This window comes from Xenopus laevis, chromosome 2S (assembly GCF_017654675.1).
Source record: "Xenopus laevis strain J_2021 chromosome 2S, Xenopus_laevis_v10.1, whole genome shotgun sequence".
NCBI classification, from domain to species: domain Eukaryota; kingdom Metazoa; phylum Chordata; class Amphibia; order Anura; family Pipidae; genus Xenopus; species Xenopus laevis.
In genome coordinates, this window is record NC_054374.1 from 96,694,343 (window position 1) to 96,710,085 (window position 15,743).

The following is a 15,743-nucleotide window of genomic DNA, read 5'->3' on the forward strand; positions in this document are numbered from 1 at the left end:
TGTGTTCTCTATGGAACTATACTGTGCAGCCTGTACATGTGCTGGATTACAGTTCAGTGTAAAATGGCTTGCTGTCCCCCTGTGGCTGCTGGTTAGAACTACACCTCATGTTCACTATTATCACCAGCTGCACATGAATAAACACACAGGGAATCTATTGCTGCATCACTGTGAGTGGACCCAACAGCTTCAACTCCCTAATAACCATTAAGAGAGACTGACTTGTGGGTTTTGAGTTATTTAGCTTTTTATTCAGAAGTTCTTCAGTTTGGAATGTTTAGCCATCTGGTTGCTAGGGTCCAAATTACACTAGCAACCATGCATTGATTTGAATAAGAGACTGGGATATGAATAGGAGAGGCCTGCATAGAAAGATGAATTATAAAAAGTTTCAGTAACAATACATTTGTAGCATTTTGGTCAGAAGAAGAAAGCAAATAATTAAATTATAAAAAATGAAGACCGGTTGACTAGGGGCCCACCCAAAAACCTTAGACCAGGGGCCCACCAAACAACCATAGACCAGTACTATTATTCTTTTTCTCATCACTCAACCTCTATTCTCTAGTCTCTATTTTTTACATACTATAATAATATAATCTATTATTCCATCTATTTAGCCTCATTGTTCTCAAAGAAATAGGGAATGGCCATGAAATAGGCCAAATCTTTAGCAGCACAAGGGCCCACAGATACCTGGGCCCACTGGGAGTTTTCCTGGTATCCCGGGGGGGCCAGTCCAACACTGGCCACACCCCCTAATTTCCATGTTAAATTTACAAAATTTGGCAGGTTATGAAAGTTTGAACACTTTTCTGTGGTTTTTATGTGTTATTACAGTTTTGCCAATGAAGGGGAATTGAATGCAGCTTCCTCAAGAGACCTGCTTATCTTAAATGGTTACAAAAATATCTAAGTGCACCTGCCACGTATTCTGGGCTCTCTGCCAAAAGTCAATTAAGTTTCAGAAACTTTGTATCTTTTTCTGGCTGTTCAGTGCAGGAGATCAAAGAGAAAGTCGGGACATTTCAGTAACTATCTGGGACTGTGGGTTGAGCTCTGAAAATCAGGAGACTGGAGCGACACATGGGTTTTACCACCAGCGATTCACATTATTGCCTATGAGAAAGCTTTTTACTGGAGAGTGCCCAGAGAAGCAACGATTATAGCTAGCGATCTCCTGGTGTGTCACTGCCCTAAAGGCGAGCATTGTTTGCAGAGTGCACACCAAAAAGCATATATATCAGGTGGTATTCCTAGGGAGGCCATCCATTGAATGTCTGAATGACAAGGCCATCTCCCAAAACGCATTTTAATCAAATAATTCAAAAATGTAAAAATGACTTCCTTTTTACCTTTAAAAATGAAACAGTACCTTGTATTTGATATAATTAATTTTAATTGGTGGCGTTCGTGGCCTTTGTAATCCCTAAAAAATGTATATGGATCAGCGCCTATGGCAAAAGAGAAAAAAACAAAAACCAAAGATTAGTGCAGTATAGTTAAATATTGTGGCAGCACCCGGTGTCAGCATTTAGTTTTTAGGTGGAGTTCCCCTTTAAACCTTCCACTCTTAATGGTGATGGTGACATGCAAGATTCCTTTACATCCAATCCTTTTCCACCATGTTCTATGCAACTGTCTCCTTGATAAAGTAGACAAGTCAAGAGTCGTATCATCTTATGTGGTTTGTTACCTTGTGTTATGCAGGCAGTCTAAACACCCAGAAATCAGTTCTGACATTTTTTGCAATTACAGGATTGCAAGCTGCTAAAGTTTAAGGCATTCACCTGCTTAGTGGGCCCATAGCCCACTTATCAGTTTGAGGTGAATGAAGTTTACAGACAAGAGTCTGACCATCAACGTTGATGAGCAAGTATTTTATTTGTGGGCCTTCCTCTCTAGCTAGTATTTATGGTGTAAGTGTCTTCTTTTTGCATTGAGTTATGAGAAGACAGTTGTAACATCTAAAGGCAGATTTATTAAAAAATCTAATTCGATTTTTTCCATGAATCAAATTTTTTTTGCAAAAAAAAACCTTGAAAATTAGACTGTAAAAATTTGGCATCTAAAAGCTGGGGAGGTCATGTAGAAGTCAGTGGGAGATGTTTTAGGCAAAGCTCACGTTTTTTGGTTGATTTGAGGATTTTTATCCAAAAACTCGATCAATTCGTTTTTTCGGGACATAAACTCGATCAATTTGAGCAATTTGAGTTTTTTCGGGACATGAACTCGATCATTAAAGGTTTTTTTTCCCCGTCATTTTTCATTTGAGTTTTTGACATTCGTTTTTTTTTATAAATACCCAAAAATTCGAAATTCACACAATTTTCTTGATATATAGGCCCCCTAGTGTCTAAATATACAAAGGTTTTCATTAATCCAGTTCATGATATAAAGGGGCAAATTCACAAACCTCCACACTTCGCCAGGCAAAAATTCTCCAGGACAACGCTAATTTACTTAAATGTGAAGTTGCTTCCAGGGTGCCGAACGATGGTGAATTTTTGCTATCGTTAATTCGGCATGCAAAGCGAAGTTGCACTAGCGTTGGCTAATTTGCAAATGGCGGGAAGTTAAATTTAAATGGACATATATGTTGCAGCCAATACATTACATTACACAAGCCCAAGGAAACTTAATAAAAGAAAATAGAGTTATTATAATGCCCTACATATGAGCCCAGTGTATAGTTTATGTGCCACATTTTAGGAAATGTAGGGGGAAGCCGGGTACCCTAAAAAAAATTTACGCTCTTTTGCAGCCTATCACCCTGAAAAACTGAAAAGTCGCCAGCGTTTTTTGGGACTTAGAAAAATTTCCAACTTTTTTTTGAGGAACTCCTATCTATTCTATAATTTTGCCTGGTCTGAGGTGGCGAAGGCAAGTCTGGCGCAAGAGGTAACGTTCAGTAAAATCCACATTTAAGTGAATTTGCGTAGTTACCTCTATTCGCCAGAGCGAATATTTGCCTGGTGTTAGAGTGCGAAGTATCACTAGAGTCTTTATCCTTCAGTAGCGAATTTACTCCAACGCCCGTTAGTAAATAGGCGAAGTACCGAAATGACGTAACGCTGGCGAATTTTCCCAAGCTTTATCACTTCGCCCTTTAGTGAATTTGCCCCACAGTATCTAGTGGAGATAAATCTAAAACAACTGGATTTAAGATGCTTTAGACTAATCTCCATCTAAATCATTTTGCACACTTAAAGGAACATTAACACCAAAAAATGCAAATGTCTTAATGGAAAGACAATATAATGTACTGTTACCCTGCACTGGTAACCGATGTATTTGCTTCAGACACATATACAAACCTCCTCAACGTTTTTAGAGGGACAGTCCCTCTTTTGACAGCTCAACCTGCAGTCCCTCCTTTGTACTGGAAAGTCCCGTTTTCTCTGCACTGAACAGCCAGAAAAAGAAACAAAGTTTCTAACTTAATTGGCTTTTGGCAGAGAGCCCAGAACAGCCCACAGCAGAAGATAAAATACTTTTGTAACAATCTATAGATAAGCAAATACGTAAGTAATTGTAACAATATAAGATAATAATAAGATAAAAGATTCCCTTGGGAAAAGTTAGACTCACAGCTTAAAGGGCAATTCACCTTCATTAGCAAAACTAATAATTGAAAGAAAAAAAAACACAGAAATATGTTCAAACTTTCACAACCTGCCCAATTTTGTAAAATGAACATGGTAATTAGGGGGTGTGGCCACAAAAATGGGTGTGGTCAAAAATGTTGCCACGCTATATGCGCCAACTTTTGTGTCCCTCTTTTTATTTTCAAAATGTTGGGAGGTATGTTTTATATAACAAGCAGTCATGGGGGCTGCCATTCAAGCACAGAATACACAGTAGATAACAGATAAGCTATACTACACAGAGTTTATTTTATCAGCTGTGCTACCTGTGCCTTTTCACATTTTTCAGCATTAAATGGCTGCCCCCATGGCTAAACAGCAGTTTATTTATATAAACTTTAGTAGAATTTTGAAACAAACACACCAGTTGTACCAGTGTAGCAGAAGCGTACATTATATTTTCATATATACTTTAAAACATGAATTTTTTGGTGTTACTGTTCCTTTAAGGTAGTGTGTGAGAATTACTGACTAATACCTGTTTGTGTTGAATTCGTATATATTTATTAATTGATCATTATATGTCAGTGGCTTTGTTTTTTTATTATATTTTGGTTATTTATTTTTTCCCAAATAAATCATTGTCTCATCTATATGCAAGAGCCAAACATGGAAAGCAATAGGAGTGAACCAGGGCCATAGCTGTATGCTCACATAGCACAGTGTAAATACAAACAGTACAAAAACACCAGGTCCCTGGTTCAACTCCAAGCAGGTTGTTACAGTCACTATCTACTCTCCATGGACATTATTCTCTGAAAGTGTTTTTATATGTTTTATAAAGCTCCATCTCTTGTAGATTATCTTTACTGAACCCCTTGAACCACACCACCACTTCACATTTAAATTCATAATAAAGTGTCTCCTTCTCAGTAAATCAATTTTACCATCTCATTTTCTATTTCTCTGTATCAATCTCCTTCAAGTTTATCTCCGCATTTTGTCCATTCTCTATCTATTTCAAACTTTTCTTCACTTTCTTACTACTCATCACCTCTCAAATTCCAAGATCCCTTTCCCTTGTGGAAGCACAGATTATTACACAAATATAATTGTCTGTCAAAGAATGATCAGACCTGTAATTGCTAAACACTAGACAGGCCTCAGATTGGGTATTTCCCATCTTACATATTTTGGACTCCTCCCTGCCCCCCTGATGGCAGCCCTGACTATAATGTTTCTGATATCATAAGTAGTGGAAAAATAGTAAAAGAGCAATCTTATTACCAGTTTTATGTGGTGTGCACCGGTGTAACTTCAGTAGTCAAATAAAGGATTTAGTAACTGCAGGAGGACAAGAAGTTTCCCATTTCTGTCATATTTTGGTACTTTTTAGTTAGGGTGCATTTCACCATTTATTAATGATGGTGTAAGAGTAACAAAGTATTGTTGCATATGTAACAAACATCAGAGAGTGTAATTTATTTATGTACTAGATTGGAAGATCATGAGCTAATAATGCCATTACAAGACCGGTGATTTCAAGCTGCTAGGGACCCCCTTAAACTAGCAGCAGCTCACAACCTCAGTGCAGGAATGTTGCTATCTCCATGTCAGATGCCATTAATACACAGTGCTTAAAGTGCTATAATATTTCCAGGCATTACGCTAATCCTTTGTCTGATGTCTGCTGTCTTTTAGTGCCCTGTCTCTTTAATGTTAAGATCTGATTGAAGGTACACCCACTGCAAATTATTGCTTGCTGTAATTATAAAATCAGGTACTTTGTCATCCACCTAATTTACACCATTTCAGGCATTGCATGTGTGCCTATCTCTTCTTCTCACTCCAATGGGAAACATTTGAAATGAGTCCCAAACATTGAAATGCAGTTTTCCCTGAATAGCCAGGGGCAATCAACATATCTAGCATGCTTTAGATATTTGTGTTTAGTTTGAGATGTTGTAATTGGGAATATGAAGCAGCCTCTTATGAATAATGCAGCTATTAAGAGAACAAATGGAGTAAACAAAAACAATGGATGTCCCAAAAAAGCTTCCAGTCAGTAGGTGCTACATGCCCAACCTCTTAATGGGCGTCTCATCACATCACGACAAGCCTGGCTAAAGAGCTTAACTACGTAGATTAAACTTTAAAAAACTGTCTCCTGGCTCCCATCTGTTACACAGAGCTGACATTTTCCTTCCTGTATGGTGTCAAATCTAAATGGGATGTTTAGTCAAGCAAACAAGTCTTTTTGTCTAGTTTTTTTATCATTCATCTGATTATTAACAGGCACATGTACACATTTCTTACTCCGAACAATTTTCAAAAATAATGGAACATCTTCTATGGCATCTCTTCTTGGGTTTCTTTTGCCTTTCAGTGATGGACGGAGAGAGGCAAACTCTTGCAGGTTTGAGATCTACCTTTTATTGCACTTAAACAAAATGTCCCCATGCTTCTTCCTATATTGTACCTCAGTACTAATAAATAGAAATTCCTTTATTAATTTTTGGTTGAGGTTATTTAGTGTTCTACTTTGTGTGTTCTATGACATTATGTTAATAATTGCTCATTTGTTAACTGATCAAGAAATGACATTGCTAACATTACAGGGGGTATAGTCTGTATCAAGCTCGAAGCATCTGAACAGAGTATTCAAGGATAGGGAGGACAGCATTTATGCCCATTCTCTCCTTTTACCTTTTTTGGTATTTTTCCCTGTATTAGAAAGCTTAGCATTAGAACTAACCTATATAGGGGAATGCAATAAATTCTTATAGGTAATGTAAAAAATGTCTTCCTTTTGTGCAGTCTATTTTACCTCTACGCAGATTTAATATTGCTTTTGCAGACCTGGAAACTGTTTACTGACTACACCTGCCAGTGGAAGAAAGGCTGACATGTATCATTTGCACCAGTGTAATAAAACATCTTACTTAAAGTGCTCTATGCACAATGGAAATGTCTCCCTTATTATTTAGTTAATACTGGCCCTGCTGATTCCACAAGGTATTTTTGGACGATTTCAGTGGTATAATGAGTATGCACTGGTGCAGAAGGAATGTCCTACTTTCAGTCTTTCTGAATTCCTGTGCTGCTTCATCCAACAAACAGAGGGACACAGGCAAAATAACTAAATGCCAAACAAATATGTAGTGTCTGTGGTTGGTCATTTCTAAATTATTGCTAGCAGTATATTAAAATTGGCTTTGTGTCATACCCCAGTTTTTTTTCTAGAGGTTGCAATGTGGTTCTTTATGTTGAAATTGTTCATGAGCAGAGATACTTAAAGGAATCTGTCACTGCTTGCTTCAATCTTGTGGATCATTCGTTAAACTCAAACGACTGTTCCACAAACTCCTTAATGAATTACACATGCAAGTGTATATATATATATACATTTAAAAAATAGTAGTAAATGGGCAAGCTTCTGGCTTAGTTCAAATGAACAGTAGTCATATGTAGATACATTTATGCCTACTCTCTCTCTCTTTTTCTCTTTTAAAGCATTATCATTAATGTCCCTTGATAAAGTATAATGAATGTTTAGTATATGGGAATTTTAAAGTCTCAATCACAGTCATTAGTGGACTGCATTTTGATCTTTGTTATTGCCTACTGTCTCAGATCAGAATCTGACTGAAGGCCTGTTTTTATGAATACTATTATATAACCCACACTGGAAACAAAGATATAGTTATGTATTGTTACTGCATATTATCTTTATGCTTATGTAGCCTTTTTTTCTTTATAGAATTATTGTACACAGAATATTCCAGGCACAGTGAGCCCTATCATCAAGGAGCTTGTAGTTTGCATTTTTGTGCCTGATATAAAGGAAGATTAAGAGATCTGCTAAAAGCACCAGTCATTACTCTTATGATATTATGTTTTGGGACATATTGCTGTAAATATAATTTTAATGACCTTTCCACTAAATCAAAATAATGGACAGCAGGTATAGGGCCATTCTGCTACTCTGACTAAGGACATGGTACAAAAACAAACATATAGACAGGAAGAACCTCCCTCTCATACAGCTTTAAATCCAAATGGGATGGAGATATAAAGCTTAGGGTAATGGGACCATATTGTTTTCAATTGACTTGAAGATGTATGGTCACTCATAGCAGTTTTCTTTTCCTGCCCCTCCAAACTGCTTAAAAAACATAGTATTAAATTAACAGTTTTGCATAGAAAATATTTAATTACAGTTTACCATGCAAAAAAGGAAGACAAATTGGTGTAGGTGTCATATTCTTTACAGTTTGTAGGTCTGTTGGCCAAAGCAATGAACCAATTGCAACAAAAACATGGCTGAATTAAGGGTCTTCCTGTTATATTTATATATAGCATTGGCTATATTTGACATTTGTTATAAATAAAAAATAAGTTAATGTTAATTATACCAGGTACATATCCTAATTTGGTATGATATTGGATGTGGCAAAAATGTTGTACTATATAATGAAAATATGTATAACTTCATTTGTGAAATGAAAAAAAGATTCATTATTAGAGTACTATTGTTAAAGGGTCAGTATATAGGGACTTCTTTGTAAACCTTTCCATATGGTGACATTGATGATGTCTCTTTTAAAGGCTGATCCCTATCATCCCTATCAGTGATTGGGTGTCTGCTTGCTAGTCTTAGAGATAAACACATTACTAGAAGATGTTATATATAAAATGTTTATATTCCATGTTTTCATGTCAATTGAAAAAATATGACCATGCAGTTTGCTTTTCAAAGAGGAATGGTGAAATGACTGCATGATATTACCATGAATTTATGTTTATAAGGCAATATGCAGCCTGGATGAGCATTACAAATAATAAGGGCACATAAGGGAAAGTTTTATTACAGAGAAACCATTTAAAAAAATGTAATTATTTGCTTTCAGATAATAGATCCAATACCTGTATTTGGACAAAATACTCTAGCAAAAATTGAAAACCATATAAATTGTGACAGCAGAACTGTTATTTATTTTGACACCTGTATATGTGAAACACACTTGCATTTTATAAATCAGGTTCAGAACACAGGATCCCAGTGAAAAAAATACTGATATGAATGGGAAAAACACCCTCAGTGGCTAAGTTGCTAGGCAAAATTAAAAACCCATTTGATAATGTTAGATTTGATGCTACTGATAAAGTTTCACTGGGAAAGGTAGAGATATAAAATTCAATAAAATTTAAAGAATTAATGTTTTTATATATTTATTAAAATATATGGTTGTATCATACTGTATATGTGGTCTTTGTAAATTCCACGAGAAGATCAATTTCTTTGCATTGTATTTCTTGAAATATTTTGTAGTGATTTGTAGAGTTAAAGCACTTCTTAATGTTTGTGTTATATAATAATTAAGGCCTATAAATTCTGTGCTACCTGAGAACTTTCCACTTATGTAGTGCACACACAGACAGCTTAAACACGTCATGTGTTCCCTCTAATCTGTATGCCAGGATCTGCTTCCTTTAATGTATTTCAACAACACACGTGCTGGAAAGAAGCTTACGTCAGCAAAACACGCGTATCTGCCATGCTCCATGACTCAGAAAAGAACCTTTTTTCCAAATGCCTTACCATATGATTTTTTATGGGTTATAGTGGGCTATTTGATTATAATTAGACCGAATGGGAAATAAGGATTATTATTGGCAGAGGAAAAGAAGTAATTTATACTGTGTTTGTATGAATTGATAAAATTCTTCTTCTGTTTCATTACATAGTAACATAGTAAGTAAGGTTGAAAAAAGACATACGTCCATCAAGTTCAACTTTTTTTTTTTTTATTATATCTGCCTAACTGCCAGTTGATCCAGAGGAAGGCAAAAAAAACCCCATCTGAAGCCTCTCCAATTTGCCTCAGAGGGGGAAAAAATTCCTTCCTGACTCCAAAATGGCAATCGGACTAGTCCCTGGATCAACTTGTACTATGAGCTATCTACCATAACCCTGTATACACTCACTTGCTAAAAAGCCATCCAACCCTTTCTTAAAGCTATCTAATGTATCAGCCTGTACAACTGATTCATGGAGAGAATTCCACATCTTCACAGCTCTCACTGTAAAAACCCCTTCCGAATATTTAGGTGGAACCTCTTTTTTTCTAATCGGAATGGGTGACCTTGTCTCAGCTGGAAAGAACTACTGGTAAATAAAGCATTAGAGAGATTATTATATGATCCCCTTATATATTTATACATAGTTATCACATCACCCCTTAAGCGCCTCTTCTCCAGCGTGAACATCCCCAATTTGGCCAGTCTTTCCTCATAGCTAAGATTTCCCATACCATTTACCAGCTTAGTTGCCCTTCTCTGTACCCTCTCTAATACAATAATGTCCTGTTTGAGTGATGGAGACCAAAACTGTACGGCATATTCTAGATGGGGCCTTACAAGTGCTCTATACAGTGGAAGAATGACCCCCTCCTCCCTTGACTCTATGCCCCTTTTAATACAGCTCAAGACCTTTTTTCCCTTGATGCTGCTGACTGGCATTGCTTGCTACAGCCAAGTTTATCATCTACAAGGACTCCAAGGTCCTTTTCCATAATGGATTTGCCTAGTGCAGTCCCATTAAGGGTATACGTGGCTTGGATATTTTTACATCCCAGGTATATGACTTTACATTTATTAACATTGAATCTCATTTGCCACTTAGCTGCCCAGATTGCCAGTTTGCAAGATCATGTTGCAAGGATGCCACATCTTGGATAGAATTAATTGGGCTGGATAGTTTTGTGTCATCTGCAAACACTGATATATTTCTTACAACACCCTCCCCTTAGTCATTAATGAACAAGTTAAATAAAAGTGGACCTAATACCAAGCCCTGGGGGACCCCACTAAGAACCTTACTCCAAGTAGAGAATGTACCAATAACAACCACCCTCTGTACCCGATCCTGTAGCCAGTTTCCTATCCACGTGCAAACGACTTTATTAAGCCCAACAGACCTTAGTTTAGAAAGCAGTTGTTTGTGGGGCACGGTATCAAACGCTTTGGCAAAATCCAAATAGATCACATCTACTGCCCCCCCCCACTGTCCAGCTCAAGACCTTATTTGCCCTTGATGCTGCTGACTGGCATTGCTTGCTACAGCCAAGTTTATCATCTACAAGGACTCCAAGGTCCTTTTCCATAATGGATTTGCCTAGTGCAGTCCCATTAAGGGTATACGTGGCTTGGATATTTTTACATCCCATGTGCATGACTTTACATATATCAACATTGAATCTCATTTGCCACTTAGCTGCCCAGATTGCCAGTTTGTCAAGATCATGTTGCAAGGATGCCACATCTTGGATGGAATTAATTGGGCTGGATAGTTTTGTGTCATCTGCAAACACTGATATATTTCTTACAACACCCTCCCGAGTCATTAATGAACAAGTTAAATAAAAGTGGACCTAATACCAAGCCCTGGGGGACCCCACTAAGAACCTTACTCCAAGTAGAGAATGTACCAATAACAACCACCCTCTGTACCCGATCCTGTAGCCAGTTTCCTATCCACGTGCAAACGACTTTATTAAGCCCAACAGACCTTAGTTTAGAAAGCAGTTGTTTGTGGGGCACAGTATCAAACGCTTTGGCAAAATCCAAATAGATCACATCTACTGCCCCCCCCACTGTCCAGCATCTTACTTACCTCATCATAAAAAGCAATCAAATTCGTCTGACATGACCTATCCTTCATACAGCCATGCTGATTGCTGCTCATAATGCCATTCACTAGGACAAAATTTTGAATGTGATCCCTTAACAAGCCTTCAAATAATTTGCCCACCACAGATGTCAAATTTACTGACCTATAATTGCCAGGCTGAGATCGTAATCCCTTTTTAAATATTGGAATAACATCAGCTTTTCTCCAATCCATAGGCACCATACCAGATGAAAGTGAATCTGAGAAAATCAGAAATAGGGGCTGGTATAAAACTGAACATGTCCCATGGTGTAATTGAAACAAAGTAGACAAAATTAACCTTAAAATCAAATTTATATTATATCTAAACTGCTTGTTATTTATGGAGGTTTTATTGTCTTATTTAGTAACACTCAGCGAATTACTGTTAAATGAAAACTCTGCATATATAATCAAAGCTACCCTGTAAGTGATAAAACAAGCTTTTACCCCTAGTATAGATGAAATGACAATTGCTATGATTCATAGTTTGACCACAGCACATACTTATATTACGTGGGATGCACCAAATCCAGGTCAGGGATTCAGCCTTTTCCAGCGCATTTGGATTAGGCAGCATCCAAGTGCCTGGCCAAACCAAACCCAAATCCTTAACATCATCACATGATTTTTCATCACAGAATTTTAGCCACATGTGACGGTTCTCTTTTACCCTTCCAGGACCTAATTTGCATATGTAAATTAGGGTTCGGATTCGGTTCAGTATTATGCGGGATTCGTATTCATTATAGATTTTGGTAAATCCTAAAATAGTGGATTCAGGGCATACCTAATTGTTCAAAGCAAATCTCTGTTAAACTCCCTATGAGTTTGTCAGTGCTAAATAAATACAGAATGACAAAGTACAATTTCAATTTTTTTTTTTCCAGAAGTCAGCACATCAGTGGAAAATAGCGAACAAAGGGAAATGACTGATATACTTGGAACAGAAGCTGGAAGTGGAACATTGCATGAAGAACTAAAGTCACCTCCAGCCATTGCAACACCTCTACTCTACAGAAGTTTCCTCAGGAGGAGAAAAAGATCCATTTTATTTCCAAATGGAGTCAAAGTATGCCCAGAAGAATCCATCGACCAGGCCCTGGCAAATCATATGAAATTTTTTAAACTAAGGGGTAAGACAATCAATTTCAGTGTATGACAAATGAAGAAAATAACATTTCTTTAAATTTTAACTGTAAGAAGCAACCAGACAAAGAAAGTCACATATTTTGTACGCCTCAAAATCTTCTTCTAAAGCTTTATCAGACATATTTTCTATTCCCAAAAACATTAAGTTTTCACCTTGCCAGTGTAAAAAAAAAAAAGTAACCTGTCTGACTTATTGCCACACCCTGACTATATATTGAGCAATATGTTCAATTATCTGTTTCCAATTATGTTTCCATTCCAGTCTGTAATTTTTATTTTTGTCTTCCCGCATTATTCCTTGTGTAAAGATTCTAATGGTAGTGAATGGGAATTTATTAGGATAAAAAAATATATCCATAAATGTCTAAGATTTATGGATTAGTTTGAAGCCCATTCCACTGAATGTAAGGATCCATGAGATTGAAAGACACTGCAACTATAGTAGAATTCAATCTGCAGGTAACTTGCTTATAAAAAGCTCCGAAACAGTTGATGTTTGCACTGAGTGTAAGGATCCATGAGATTGAAAGACACTGCAACTATAGTAGAATTCAATCTGCAGGTAACTTGCTTATAAAAAGCTCCGAAACAGTTGATGCCATTTAGGGTTTTCCTTGCTTAAATCTAGGAGGAGTAAATTAGGTATTAACCCAACTTGCCATACCAAATATTTGAATCCACCAGAACTTTGTAATATTGGGTAGTGGGAACAAAAGTGGGAAATAATGCATATTAGGGTTAATATATAATGTTTGCAGTTTATACAAGTACATAGAAATCAAGCTATTTGCAGTTGAATGTGAATGTAATGTTTGTGGGCCAGCCAGCTAATGTTTAGGATCTGGGGCTTTCTGGATAAGGGCTTCTTTCTGTAATATGGTACACCATTCATTAAGGTTACTAAATATGAAAAGCAATACAATTCTTTGACACCAACACTATTTTAGTGTTATAAAAGTTACTAACCCTGGTGGTCTAGTGGGGGGACGGCAGGGCTGCCCGCCACGCAATCCTCTTTCTTCTTCCTAAGGCGCGTGCACCACGCGTCTCTCCTATTTAAAGGCGCGTGCAATTGGCGCAAAATTTAAATGTTTAAAGGGACATTCAGGTTTAGAATCGTTGCCTGTTATAGGAGTTTGTTCCTGGTGCGTCTGAGCTTTAAGCTAAATCTGTTTTGAACCTGTTATTGATTCCTGTTGTGACCCCTGCCTGGCTTTGATGATTCTACTCTCTGTATCCTGACCCTTGCCTGTTTACCAACTCCGATTCTGTTTAACCCTCTGATTGACTTCCTGGTTTGACCCTTGCCTGCCTGACTACGCATATTTTCTGCCTGCCTCGACCCAGCTTGATCTGACTACTCTATTGCCTAACTCCTTGTACTACGACCTTCTGCCCAAAGACTCTCGCTAACAGTCGTGCCCCTCTGCCTATCCAGAACCTCTTGCCTTGCACCTCTCGTTTAATTCCTGGTGGCATCAAAGTAGCTCAGGGCTCCTCCCGATGCCAACGGCGGTCACACTACAGGTGAAGCATGAGCCGAGACCATGGTGCTTGGCATTTGTTCTGGTTTTGGGTGCCGACCGTGACAGTTAGTTATCATCAAGTATAAGATACTGATTTCTTATTACAGAGAAAAGGATAATTAGTCAAAAAATAAGAATTGTTTGTTTAAATGGGACTCTAAGGGGTCAATTTACTTAAATCTGGATTTCTATTTTTTTTTTGTTTTTAACTCAAAACCCAAAACTCAAAAAATGTGAGCATTATTAAGTGTGAAAACCATGAAAACTCTAATACAAAACTCCCAGTAAAGGTAGTCGGGGTTCTACAGAAGTCAATGGGAGCTGCGCTGGTCCTATTGGACCATTTTTCATAACTATTCAGACTTTTAAAGGTTTTTCGGATTTTTGGATTTTTTTAGCTTGTAATTGTCCAAAAACTCTTTAGACTTTTAGAAATATTTCTACTTTTAAGCAGGTTGTTCAGTAGTTTTTTCTGTTCATACTTTTTATATGCAAATCTTTTAATAACTTTCATGGAATTTGTTATTTTAGTGAATTAGAGTTTAATTGTGGTTTCAAAACCTCTAAAACCAAAAATTGACATAATTAATAAATAGGCCTCCACCATCATGGTTAGAGTATGACATAGAGTATTCTGTTTTTCGGAGCTTTCTAGTAAATAGGTTTCAGATCTGTATAAGTAGTTGAGCAAATAAATAAAAGATAAAACCTTGTACAGCATATCAATCACAAAATAATCTACTACTTTCTAATTGCTGCAGACAAAAACAATGTTTTCTCTAGTTTCAACAACTACCTGAATTTGGATTGATTCATAAAGAGAATTAAAATTGTTCCACTTTAAAGGAGAAGGAAAGCTAAGGAGGCATTTTATTGCCAATAGAGTAGCTACAATAGTGTAAGCTACAATGTTATATTTATTCTGCAGAATATTTTACCATACTTGAGTAAAAAGCTCTAGAAGCTCTCTGTTTTTTAGGATAGAAGCTGCAGTATTAGCTTGGTGTGAAATCACTTCCTGCCTGAGTCTCTCGCTGCTCACTTATAGTTCTGGGCTCAGATTACAGAACTGAAGGGGGGGGGAGAGGAGCAAACTGAGCATGCTCACGCCGGGGCAAGGAGGTTAAAGTTGAAGGCAGGAAGTCTGATACAGAAGCCCATGTGTGCACAATAGAAGGAAAGAAATGCAATGTTTCTTTTGAAAGTACCTGCACTACTTTAAGGGTTTACTGGTATATTTAGGTGGACCTTTCTGATAAGACTTATTTAGTTTTAACCTTTCCTTCTCCTTTAATTTGTATAGAAAATAAATTTTTGCCATACCTTCATGCACAAACTTGCTCTAATAATGAGTTGTATTTGCCTAACACAGTAGGGTACCGTAATTGAGAAACCTATGCCAACTTGATTATGGAGAAGACAGCACACATACAGTAAATGGGAGGCACCAAGCTGTTCCTAAAGGAGGGAAGAAGCAGCCTTCAAACTTGATATAACAATTCCTCCATATGTGTAATAAAGGAGGTAGATTTTGCCATTGGGTTGAGTAGATTATTCTAAATTTTACTTTTTTTCAGAGAATCTCTTCATTTGAAATCATAAGGCATTCCCAAAAAACATACACAAAGCAAAAATGATATTACCACACCCATGAAACTGTGGGAGAGGGTTTGTAAGTATCACATGAGTGCTTCTGGCCTAGAGTAGATAACATGACTTAATTTGCAGACAAAATACTGACTTATAGAAAGACACAATCAGTGTTAA

The 15,743-nt window shown here is 37.1% G+C and overlaps 1 protein-coding gene across 1 annotated transcript in view; it reads left to right on the forward strand.

The window, feature by feature from the left end:
- Nucleotides 1–5,760: 5,760 nt before the first annotated feature.
- Nucleotides 5,761–15,743, forward strand: part of impg2.S (interphotoreceptor matrix proteoglycan 2 S homeolog) — a 46,999-nt gene continuing 37,016 nt past the window's right edge. Inside the window, exons 1-2 of the mRNA XM_041584146.1 lie at nt 5,761–6,003; nt 12,189–12,434. Coding sequence (XP_041440080.1) covers nt 5,925–6,003; nt 12,189–12,434 — 325 coding nt within the window. The 5' untranslated portion in view covers nt 5,761–5,924. The remainder of the gene's footprint in view (nt 6,004–12,188; nt 12,435–15,743) is intronic.